Here is a 12,762-nt window from a genome sequence, read left to right as displayed (position 1 = left end):
GGGTTAACAGAACAGTATTTACACTATATTAATACTTTTAGCCTTCTTCTTATCCCTCCATATAAACAGAGGTATATAATAAACATAGAAGATTTTGTTCTTAATTTTTTTTCAACTATTGGCTAAACGTCAATCTACAGAATTCTTCCATTCATCTCAATATAAGAATACGTATTTTCAACTCCAGTTTCAAATCGAGTAGCCATCCATCTTCACCAAAGAAAAGAAACTGACCCGATTTACCACATATTCAGCTTTAAGTCAATATTTTAAATAAAACCATCATTAACTAGAGTTTTTCCTAATTCCAGATTCATTGACAAAGTCTACTAAAATTCTTCCCTCTTCTGCTACTTAACTTCATGTTCTTAATCTTAAGATGAATGAAGAAATCTTTAAAAGCATTTAACTTAGGAAAACATGAAATGACAATATGCTTTCTAAAAGTAAAATTTTAAGCTCAATGTCTTTCTCATTTTGCAATAGGATCTTTGGGCAAAATACTCTGCAGAGCTGTACAGCTCCAAAAGCTTAACACTTTTCCATCTGAGAATTTCCAAGCCTTCCACGTGTAACTCAATATTAATTCATAACCATCAATATTTAAATTGTTTTTTTTTTAAAGAGAAAATATGACAGAAATACCTATGGATGTTTCTAATTAAGACTATGTTGCCGTTTCTTCTTTTAGAATATTTGATCCCATATGAAAGAATGGCTTTGATATAAATATTTTATTAACCACAAGAAGGAAAGGGGCAAAGAGAAAACACAGACAAGCAGGAAATAAAAGTTTATCTAAAAATTTCCTTTGTAAATTAATCCTCTGACAAAGATGAGTTAGTGGAAAGAACAAATGTCCTGAAGCATACTACAATATCATTCCCAATAAACTCTATTTTGAAAGGCTACTTTACTATGTTAAGGAATGTTATCATTTATTTCCCTGGTTTCCACAATGCTGTGTTTACAAGCAATTCCATATTTTAGAAAGCTAGGCAACCTCCTTGAACAGCTGCAGAGTACACATTTAAGGGAAGAGAAAGTAACACCCCTGATGCTCTTATTAATTTTAATGAGCATCAAGATTAATTAATCATCAGTGCTGTGATTATGATTCTGAATCACAGTGGACAACTGATGAAGGCTTATAAATTTTCTTTTCTTTACCCTACCATAAATATTGCTAACTTTCTTAGTAACTGATATGAGAAATTCAGGTCTCTTCAAGATGAAACTTCCTGAGGAATTATGAAATCAGAGCTCCAATGTTAGGAATCACACCATTCAGGAAGAGACAATTTCACAAAGTCACTATTCCAGTGTTACTACTCTACCAAAACCGACTCAAGACATCCAATTTTACTGGTATGATTAAGCATGTTAATTTCATTCTCTTCTCTATAATGAACACCATCAAACCAATCTGCTATATATTTAGATAATATCAGCAACAAAAATGAAACAATGATAGTATCTGCAAGCTCTTACTATATATAAAGATAAAACTGTTAAAATGTCATACCTCCACTATTCTATTTTTATAAACACCATGAAATACTAAACTCAGCTCAGTTGCAATAAGATATAGGCATATTTACTTAACAAAACTAACTTTTAGTATCAATCTGTTTTAAGATTACAGAACTCAATTAATTTGCTTTTACTTTCAAAGAGCATTAAACTGAATTAAAAGAGCCAGAATTGTTTATTTACCACACCAATTTGGACAATCAAGCAAAGCAGAATTTTTAGCACAAATGTTTAATTTGTTTTGTGTATATTGTGATCACATCATTTTGACTCTGAATAAGGTTTTAGCTCCTAATTTTGCATTCTTCCTTTAGGCTTAATTTAAATAGGCATTTTAGAAACTAATTTGTAAGTAAAATAAATAGGAGAATTAAATGTTTCATCAACCAGGTTCTTTGGCTGTTATAATATTCTGAATTTGAGAATTTATTCTGTGACTCTCAGTGAGTCACTCAACTCTTCTATATCAAAATATATTACAAATGTTTTAAAATCTTGTGTTTATAAAATGCGCCACAACCTTTATATATTCTGCAGCTGCCACCTAGAACCTTTGAAGAGTAAAACCCAGCTATGTTTGCATATAACGTGGTTACTGCTATAGCAGGTTTGAAAATGACAATTATGCTTTATATAGATTATATGTTTTATCTTTTTAATCTTATTTTTATAATTAAATTTCTAGTTTCTGGGGTGATTAAAATGGTTAGAATTTTTTTAAGGAAGTTATAAAGCTTTATCTAAAAATGTAATACTGTAATACAAAACTGTCTACATTATATTAGGCTTACATTTTTGATTACTCCAGCTTTTTACATTAAGACAGTTATATTTTTAAATATATTTATACTCTCAATAAAAAAGTTCTTATCCAGCAACTTTTCATCACTGCAAAGACTATTAAACATTTTGATGGGCTGTAGATGATACATGTGTGTGTAACATTACTTACATCTTTAAAATATAGAACAGTCTTTTGGACTCTGTGGGAGAGGGAGAGGGTGGGGAGATTTGGGAGAATGGCATTGAAATATGTATAATATCATGTATGAAACGAGTCGCCAGTCCAGGTTGGATGCACGATACTGGATGCTTGGGACTGGTGCACTGGGACGACCCAGAGGGATGGTATGGGGAGGGAGGAGGGAGGAGGGTTCAGGATGGGGAACACATGTATACCTGTGGCAGCTTCATTTTGATATATAGCAAAACCAATACAATATTGTAAAGTTAAATAAAAATTTAAAAAAATAAAATAAAATACGTAGGCTAAAGAGGAAAAACCCACACCATTTTCCTTTTCCCACCATGTACAGAGCGACAGCAACCCATGGTGGTAATTTGCATTCCAAGCAAATATATCAGAGAAATCTTCTTTAAACAGGTTGAACAAATTGACTAGAAAAATTTTAAAAAATAAAAATGTATTTAGTTATAAAATTTAAAAAAAAATAAAGTAAATAAATACAGCCACTTATGGAACTAAAAACAAATAAAAAAGAAACAATATAGATACCTAAGGAATTTGGCAAACAAATTTCTGAAATACTCTGTCTAAAAAATATGGTATAGAAGCTTTAGTTTATCACTTCTCAGTTAGCTGGCAAGAGTCTCAAATAACATATAGGAAGAGATACCTTATGACTTGAGAATTTAATTACCATAAAATTTTCATTTATATTCACTCTTGGAGTATAATTACATTACCATTAAAAATAATCCTGATTTCATTAATTTAATTTAAAAGATCCTTTATATTAGTAATGCATAATTATACAGATACAGGCTTATTGTGAATGTAATGATACAAATTTCATTACCTTATTTTACTTTGTAGAAATTATATATGCCTAATATTTTAATTTCTCACAAATAATAAAATTAAAGTAGTCTTGACTGAAAATTCAAATAGAACCTTTTGGTCAGTATTTCTGGCTTAATGTTCTTTTTTTAAGGAAAAAAGGAAATGAAGAAAACTGGAACCATTTTAAGTAGAGACTATTTTCTATTTTGGCTAAAATATGAGAGATGGGATTCACTCTACCTCAGAAAGCAGTAAGTCAATGATGTGGAAGACCATGCAGAGTGGGAACTTGGCAGTGAAAAGAGTGAGAAACCACTGGGATGCGTACATATGAGCTTCTAGGTTCAGATCAGAAAAATGGTTGTGCAGGTCCGGTAACTGCTCCTGAAAGTCAAAGTGGAAAATTGAGGGGGAGGAACACTTGAGGATGCTCTATTTTCTGCCACAGCTGTGATTTATGACGAGCTGGCTATGATGACTCTCAATTTACTACAATATTCACTGAATTTTATGTAACTACACAGAAGTGATGACAGGACATGAGAACTGGGGATGTGACCAAGGACAAGACAGACTTGTTATGAACAAATAACAAAGATCAGCTCTTGCTCACTTGACTCTTCCTGTTTCTTGGGAAACGCCTGCAATGAGAGAACACCTGCAGTCTAGTGAGTACTGTGACTGCACGGTCAAGTCACAGCATTTCTGTTCAGGGTTCACGCCTAACTAGCCAGGAAAACAATGCACCTTTTCTTTGAAGACCATTGAATATCAATGTCATTTAGGTTGTATGGTATTACTTCAGTACATTATGGTACTGAAGCCCAAAAGATAATCATACTTTTAACAATCTAGTTTCAACATATTAAGAATGATTAAGGATAGAAAATGTAGTAGTATATCATGTATGAAACGGGATGTCTCCTAAAAAGAAAAGCTTTATGCTAGGTCTTTCCCCCCCAAAGTATACAAGTAAATGCTTTTAAAAAGCATGAAAGGCAAAGTAAAAAGTATTAGCATAGCTATTCCGATAACTGAAAGACAAAGGCAAAGATACATAAAAGCTGACTTTAGTTTTCTTTTCATATACAAGATGCTTTTTGAAAAACACCCCTATGTGCCCATTAGGTATTTTTAATGGGGTATTGAAGAGTCATTAACAAACAAAAAGTGCTAACAGAAAATGCGTTTGGTTTCTTCATAATACCATGAGCTAGCTATTCATTTATCAAGTGCTTTTATTTGACTCTCAAAACTCTAAAGAATAATTGATCTTTGATAAAAAATATGAACTTTTGTAAATGAAAGGTGAAACAGTGAAGAATACCAAACATTTACTTGGAAGAATTAAATTTCTGTAAAACAGCCTATTGCTCTTACTGTCCATAGATAAGCAGATTCTTCCACACGGTCTTTTCCCCCTCAGTGCCCATGTGTCGTTGGTGCTTACAGTTCTTTTTGACATCCTCCTCCCCCTTTATTTCTTCTTCACAGTTAAGCTCTTATACCTTTCTGCATTCCCTTCTCTCAATAAAGCTGTCCTTAACCTCAGGGCAAACTCTCTGCCTTCCTCCTGTTCAGTCTGACTTTGGCTTCTCTTCCCCTTTAGACAACTAGGGATCTGACAGCTCATGTCCATTAACTCCTACCAGTAGCCTCTACCGCCACATCCCACTAATCTTCCTCCCCAGCCTCTTTACTTCCCCCAACTATGGAATCAATTCATTCATGTATTTTCTTCACATTTCTCTTGGGTTCCCAATACTTCATACAGAGAAAGCCATATAAACATGCTTCATGGAGTCATTACAAATTTAAGATTTATTGTACAACCTCAGCTTCCCTGGTGGCTCAGACAGTAAAGTGTCTGCCTACAATATAAGAGACCCAGGTTCAATCCCTGGGTCTGGAAGATCTCCTGGAGAAGGAAATGGCAACCCACTCCAGTACTCTTGCCTTGAAAATCCCATGGATGGAGGAGCCCGGTAGGCTACAATCCATAGGGTTGCAAAGAGTTGGACACAACTGAGTGATTTCACTTTCTTTTCGTACAACCTCAGGTAAAATTTGAAAGCTACTCAGTAATTCCTTTAACAGCACCAGACAATTTTGCTCTTGCTCACAATCTATTTTATGATATATATATAAAAGAATACCTATTTCTCATACATATAATCATATAAATTATGAAATAGTAACACATTGTTTGAGATCTGGAAATTACAGAGAAAAACATTTAAAATATGTGCTTATATTACAATATTTTATGTGGTTTTTAATTTGATCAATATCTATCTCTTTAAAGTGTTCCTTACTTCTAAACCTAAATATAGTACTGGTGCTAGGAAACACTGAGAAAAATATTAAGTATTTCAGTTTTTATTATGAAAATATCATTTCTTTACAAATAATACTGGGAACCCTCTTCATTAACTTAACTCACCATATTCACGCTTAGAAGTTTCTTAATGTTGAATATTTAAATGGAAGACTTTTTTTATAAAAATAGTTTATAAACCATCAAATAATTAAATATTTTATGATATTAAGACCACTGTAGACATTGGTCAAAATCAAATCCATTTACATTTCCTGTAACTTTCCACTAGATTTTCATAAACCATTATTATTTAATTTTAGAATTTTTCTGTAACTTAACAAATCCCTTAGTGATAAAAGTTCCTAGTATTTATTTACCTGCATGAGTCTCTCCAACTGATAGAATTTGCAGTGAAGATCTTCAAAGTTGTTTTTGTAGAGGTCTCGTAAACCATAGTCATACATGATTTTCACCAAAACACAGAATGCTTGTTCTTCTGGCATCTACAGGAAAACATACACATATAGAACATGACTGAATGTGCATGTGACCAGAATGTCAGAAACATTCCCGCATGTTATTAGACCCCTGGATCAGTGGTTTAAGGTCACTTGGGAATGAAATTCTTCAGAGCCAGCATTCTGCAGAGACATAGGTAAAATATATGCTCCAAGTTTTGAGCTCCCTCATTTGAGATGAATTTCCCTCTTTTGTTAATTTTAATCATCCTTTCATTTACTCATTAAACCATCTTAAAAATAAGTAATACAGTAAGATGATATCCAAAAAATCAAAACAGTGTAAAAGTATATGAAGGTTAAAAAAAAGTCCCACTCCTCTCTATCCTTATAACCACTAACCCCTGTATCTGCCTCCCACCTCTTCTGCATAATCCCAAAATTACTCTTAATAATTTCTTGTGTATCCTGTCAATTTATTTATGCAAATAAAAGAATTGTACTTATTTTATTTTCCCTTTCCTACATAAAAGATAGCATTCTAAATACACTGCTATGTATACTTGCTTTCCGCTCTCAATAATGTTCCCAAAAGAGGGATTGCTGGGCCAAAGGATAGAAAGTTTTTATTTTTGATAGGTAGTATGATATTGTCCTCCCAGAATTTTCTTGATGTTGTTTATTTTTCTCTCTATAAAAAACATTTTTCAGCTGTTTCAGAAGCTTATGAGCTTCTTTCATTAAGATTTAAATGACAAAATTTGATATACCTTTCCAGAGATATTTTTATCTTAACAGAGAATAAAGTCTAAAATCAAAAGAACAGATCTCTAAAATATAGTATAAAGCGGAAAGAATTTAGAGAGGGACATATTCAATATTCTAGAATCTGTACCAAGCAAACAGAAAAAGTTGTCCTTACTCAAGGTTGTAGGATGTACCTATTATGTAAACATTTAGTTTAAATGTCATTTCTTTCAAAGTCTGACCTTGGCTGTTTATGGTATCTGACACATCTGTTAGACTAACTTCCTGCCTGTATAACTGAATCAAGTAGGGTTCTATTCACCCACTTAGAAATGGAACTGTTTATCGGAGTCCCTACACAAATGGGCCACTTCTGTTTTCTACTATAAACCATGAAATATGTGAGTTAGTTAAAATCTCCTAAAGTTAAATAATTACAGTTAGCTCTTGTCATTTTGCTTCTCTAAATATTTGCGTATATCTTTTTTTATCTATGAGTTGGGGGCTTGGCTTTGACCCCAGCTGTTCAAATCAGCAGACACCTTTCAGTTTATTTGCAGTTATCTAGAAGGTAAGCACACTATATTTTCTACCCCTTTACCAATTCTGCACTGAAGCTTCAGTTGAGACTAACGTGCACATATACAGTCACAGTACTTCTCTTATTACCACATTCTAAGCCGCTTCGTCTTCTCTCAGATCTCTTCTAAAATGGCTATACAAAAAAGCTGCAAGTAAGATAACTGTAACCAGCCCTGGAGAAATTAATTCACTTAATCTCTCCTTCTTTCTGAGCGATGGTTAGTTGAATATTTTACCATCTGCTATCTCATCTTATTTCCTTGAATGTGGTACAACCATTAAAGCAAATGTTTAAATGCCCTTCAGCATCCATATATGCAATTTCTGAACATATGAGATCATGCACTGTTCTAGGCCCTGGATATAGAGGCAAAAGTAGAGTGTTGTCCCAAAGGACGAGGAAATAGGCAAGTCAACTTGAGTTTGATATAGACACAGAAGTTCTGGAGTAGGGGAGGCTGGATGTGTGGAAAGAGGAGTTAGATGCCACTACAGTTACAGTGCAAACAGAGGGATGGCTGAGTATGAGCTAGATCAGAATAAACTATTCACAAAAATGACAAGAGACGTAAATTTCTACTGTGCTTTTAGGTATGGAGCTTAAGGTCATTCTTATTCATTCATTCCATACTCATTCTCTCTTCCTCTATCCCTGAAAGCACCTCTGTCTTTTATCTCTTGGCCCCCTTTCCCCTCTCTCTCCTCCACCTTCCCCATGTAACTGTCCCTCTCACACATACATATCAACTTTGAACTTGACCCCTAAAAGAGAAATCCTTAATAACCTTTATTAAAAAAAAAAATCTGGATTTGTTGGGAGGTGGATAGCCTTGGAGTTAGTATCCTTCAGGTCTAGCTTCAGCAATACAGTCAAGGTTTTGATTTTCAGTTAGTTCATGGGTCATATGAAAGTCATAGACTAAACCTATAAAATATCAGTCCAGCTGGGGTAGAATCAATACTGACTATCTGTGAAGACTAAGGTCAGATATAATAAGCTCTTATGGGATCTCAGATACTGCCTTATCATGAAACTGACTCAAAATGAATCCCTGTGAAAACAGAAAAGGCTCGCTAACAAAATGAGTAAGAAAGTAATGGGAAATATGTATAATCCTTTGGAAAGTAGAAATTCAACTTCTCTTTATAGTTTAAAGATGAAATGGGATCTGTTTAGCATCTTCAATTAAAGCTTCCCTTGGTATTTCTCTCCCTTCAATTAATATATTCATTATTAAAGCAGAAAGTAGGGTATGCACTCAAAATTTAGTAAAAATCTCAAAGATGTAAAAAATGAGAATACCTAATAATGTATAAAATATAGCTAAACAACAAATACTCATGGACATTTACACCACAGAGAAAAAAGGAAGTTCACACGTAGACTTATAATGGTATTTTGCTTTTGAAGGGTAAGACAATGCATGTTCATGAAATATATGTCAGTAAAATGTCAACAACAGGGAGTGAAGGCTGAGATGAGATTTGATGATACTGTAAAACATAAGATACATGATAAAAATATATTTTGGAAATAATAAACAATAATTACTTGTAGCCACTAGTGGCTTCATGATGGCAGGAAAAACAATAAATTAAAATTTTGCAATGTAAATAAATATCATATTAAAAATTCTAATAATAAGTTGGGAGATAGGAACCTAGCATTAGCAATGGCTGGATTTTACCAAAACTCATCAAATATAGAAAATATAAATAAGTTGGAATTGAGAAGCACATCATTACATGTCATTTCCATCAGAAAAAACAGACAATAAACAGACTCAAGAGTCTAAGCAACAGTAGAATATGGCAAAATAATTATTAATTCATTTTCAGTATTTACAACTTTTCTGTTTTTAATGTTATATAATGTAAGTTTATATCATTAAATTTTCCCCAGTTTTATTGAGATGTAATTGATGTACAAGAGCGTGTAAGTTTAAGATGCACAAAATTATGGGTTTTTCTGATTTATATATTTCTACATATATATAAATGTATGTATAATTATATCCATATCACCTCACATAGATATTATTTTTGTTTTTTATTCTCAGAATTTTGAGTTTTTTTGTGGTGAGCAATTTTCAAATATGTAATATTGTTAACTGTATTTACCATGCTGTACCTTACAGCCCGTGAACTTATTAATCTAGTGACTGGAAGTTTATACCCTTTTACCATACTCACCCATTTCTTCCATCCCTCACACCTGGCAACTACCTACCTACCTACTCTGTTTTTGTAACTTCTCTTTTTTTAAAAAAAAGTTTCTGCATGTAAGTGACAGCAAACATGTTGTTCTCTGACTGACTTATTTCACTTTGCATAAAGCCCTCAAGATTCATTCATATTGTCATAATGAAAGGATTTCCTTTTTATGGCTGAATACTGTTCTCCTCTATGTGTATACCATAGTCTCTCTTATCTACCCATCACTCAGTAGACACTTCAGTTCAGTTCAGTTCAGTCGCTCAGTCATGTCCGACTCTTTGCGACCCCATGAATCGCAGCACGCCAGGCCTCCCTGTCCATCACTAACTCCCGGAGTTCACTCAAACTCACGTTCCTCGAGTCGGTGATGCCATCCAGCCATCTCATCTCTGTCTCTATGTCTTCATTATTGTAACTAATGCTGCAATGAATGTGGTATGAAGGTATCTTTATGAGTTTGTTTCTTTGTTTCCTTTGGATAAATACTCAGAAGTATAATCACTGGATCACATGTTAGTTCTAGTTTTCACTTTGTGAGCAACCTCTCTTCTGTTTCCCACAGGGCCTGAACCAGTTCCCATTCTCACCCACAGGGCACAAGGGAAACATTTTCTCCATATTCGCACCAACACTTATTAACTGTTGTGTTTCTGATGATAGCTAGCACTGTGGTTTGATTTGCACTTCATTAATGATTAACATAAAGAGTCTGCCTGTAATGTGGGAGACCTGGGTTTAACCCCTGGGTTGGGAAGATCCCCTGGAGAAGGAAATGGCAATTCATTCTAGCATTCTTGCCTGGAAAAATCCCATGGACAGAGGAAGCTGGTAGGCTACAGTCCATGGGGTTGCAAAGAGTCAGACACAACTGAACAATTTTCACATACACATACGTAACGATTAATAATGTTGAGCACCTTTTCACGTACAGAATGGCCACCTGTATGTCCAGAGGAAAAGTTTTCAACCTATCACCAGTGAGTATGATGTCAGCTGTTGGCTTATCACATACAGCCTTCATTATGTTTAGGTACATGTCTTCTATATCCATTATGTTGAGAGATCTTCTCATGAACGGATGTTGAATTTTGTCAAATGCTTTCCTGCACCTATTGAAATAATCATATTATTTTTATTTTTCACTCTATTAATGTGACACATAACTTTTATGATTTCCATTTGTTGACCTATCCTTGCATCAGTTCAGTTCAGTTCAGTCGCTCAGTCGTATCCAACTCTTTGTGAACCCATGGACTGCAGCACGCCAGACCTCCCTGGCCATCACCAACTCCCAGAGTTTACTCAAACTCATATCCATTCAGTTGGTGATGCCATCCAACCATCTCATCCTCTGCCGTCCCCTTCTCCTCTGGCCCTCAATCTTTCCCAGCATCAGGGTCTTTTCTAATGAGTCAGTTCTTCACATCAGATGGCCAAAGTACTGGAGTTTCAGCTTCAGCATCAGTCCTTCCAATGAATATTCAGGACTCATTTCCTTTAGGATGGACTAGTTGGATCTCCTTGTAGTCCAAGGGACCCTCAAGAGTCTTCTTCAATACTACAGTTCAAAGGCATCAATTCTTCAACACTCAACTTTCTTTATAGTCCAACTCTCACATCCATACATAACTACTGGAAAAACCAAGGCTTTGACTAGATGGACCTTTGTTGGCAAAGTAATGTCTCTGCTTTTTAATATGCTGTCTAGGTTGGTCATAGATTTTCTTTCAAGGAGCAAGGGTCTTTTAATTTCATGGCTGCAATCACCATCTGCAGTGATTTTGGAACCCCCAAAAATAAAGTCTGTCACTGTTTCCATTGTTTCCCCATTGATTCGCCATAAAGTGATGGGACCAGATGCCATGATTTTAGTTTCCTGAATGTTGAGTTTTAAGCCAACTGTTTCACTCTCCTCTTTCACTTTCATCAAGAGGCTCTTTAGTTCTTCACTTTCTGCCATAAGGGTGGTGTCGTCTGCATATCTGAGGTGATTGATATTTCTCCCGGCAATCTTGATTCCAGCTTGTGCTTCATCCAGCCCAGCATTTCTCATGATGTATTCTGCAGTAAGTTAAATAAGCAGGGTAACAATACACAGCCTTGACATACTCCTTTCCCTATTCAGAACCAGTCTGTTTTTTCATGTCCGGTTCTAACTGCTGCTTCCTGACCTGCATACAGATTTCGCAAGACACAGGTCAGGCGGTCTGGTATTTCCATCTCTTTAAGAATTTTCCAGAGTTTGTTGTGATAGACATAGTTTAAAGCTTTGGCATGGTCAATAAAGCAGAAGTAGATGTTTTTCTGGAACTCTCTTGCTTTTTCCATGATCCCCATTTGAACATGGTATATGATCCTTTTAATGTTTTGTTCAATTCAGTTTGCTGGTATATTGTTGAGAATTTCTGAACTATATTAGGGATATTGGCTTATAGTTTTCTTGTAGTAACCTTCTCTGGTTTTGATATTAAAGTAAAGCTTGCCTTCTTAAAATGAATTTGAGAGTTTTTTCTCCTCTCCAATTTTTTGGGAAGAGTTTGAGAAGGATTCCTACTAATTCTTTAAATGTTTCGTTTTAATGTTTGGTGGTATGCAGCTAAAATCATCTGGTCCTGGGGTTTTCTTTGTTGAGGAAGTTTTGATTCCTGATTCAGTCTCCTTACTTGCTGCTGATCTATTCAGACTTTCTATTCTTGAGTCTTGTGTATTGCTAGAAATTTATTCATTTTTTTCCTAGGCTATCCAATTTGTTGGTGTATTGCATTTCAAAGTAGTCTCTTGTTATCCTTTATATTTCTGTTGTATCAGTTGTAATGTCCCCTCTTTTTTAATAATCTCATTTATTTGTGTTCCCTTGATTAATTTAGCTAAAGCTATGTAATTTTGTTTATCCTTATCTCTTTTGAACATTTTTAACTTAAAGTCTATTTTGTATGATATAAGCATAGCTACCTCTACTTTCTTTTGGTTACCATTTGTTTAAAATACTTTAATTCTATCCCTTCACTCTCAGTCTATGTGTATCCTTAAGGCTAAAGTGAGTCTCTTTGGGCAGCATATTATTGGATCCTGCCTTTTTTTTTTTCTTTTTCCAATCAGCC

At 34.5% G+C, this 12,762-nt stretch overlaps 1 protein-coding gene across 2 annotated transcripts in view; it reads right to left on the bottom strand.

Annotated features, from left to right (window-relative positions):
* The window catches only part of RABGAP1L (RAB GTPase activating protein 1 like), a 741,235-nt gene that overhangs the window by 259,010 nt on the left and 469,463 nt on the right, over positions 1 to 12,762 (bottom strand). For both annotated transcript variants that reach the window (XM_061381704.1, XM_061381705.1), the window contains exons 16-17: positions 6,035 to 6,160; positions 3,578 to 3,721 (exon numbers count right to left, since the gene is read on the bottom strand). In XM_061381704.1, coding sequence (XP_061237688.1) covers positions 3,578 to 3,721; positions 6,035 to 6,160 — 270 coding nt within the window. The remainder of the gene's footprint in view (positions 1 to 3,577; positions 3,722 to 6,034; positions 6,161 to 12,762) is intronic.

Source organism: Bos javanicus, chromosome 16 (assembly GCF_032452875.1).
Source record: "Bos javanicus breed banteng chromosome 16, ARS-OSU_banteng_1.0, whole genome shotgun sequence".
Classification (NCBI taxonomy): Eukaryota; Metazoa; Chordata; class Mammalia; order Artiodactyla; family Bovidae; genus Bos; species Bos javanicus.
The sequence above is the reverse complement of the archived record's forward strand: the minus strand, read 5'-3'. Positions and strand labels throughout refer to the sequence as shown.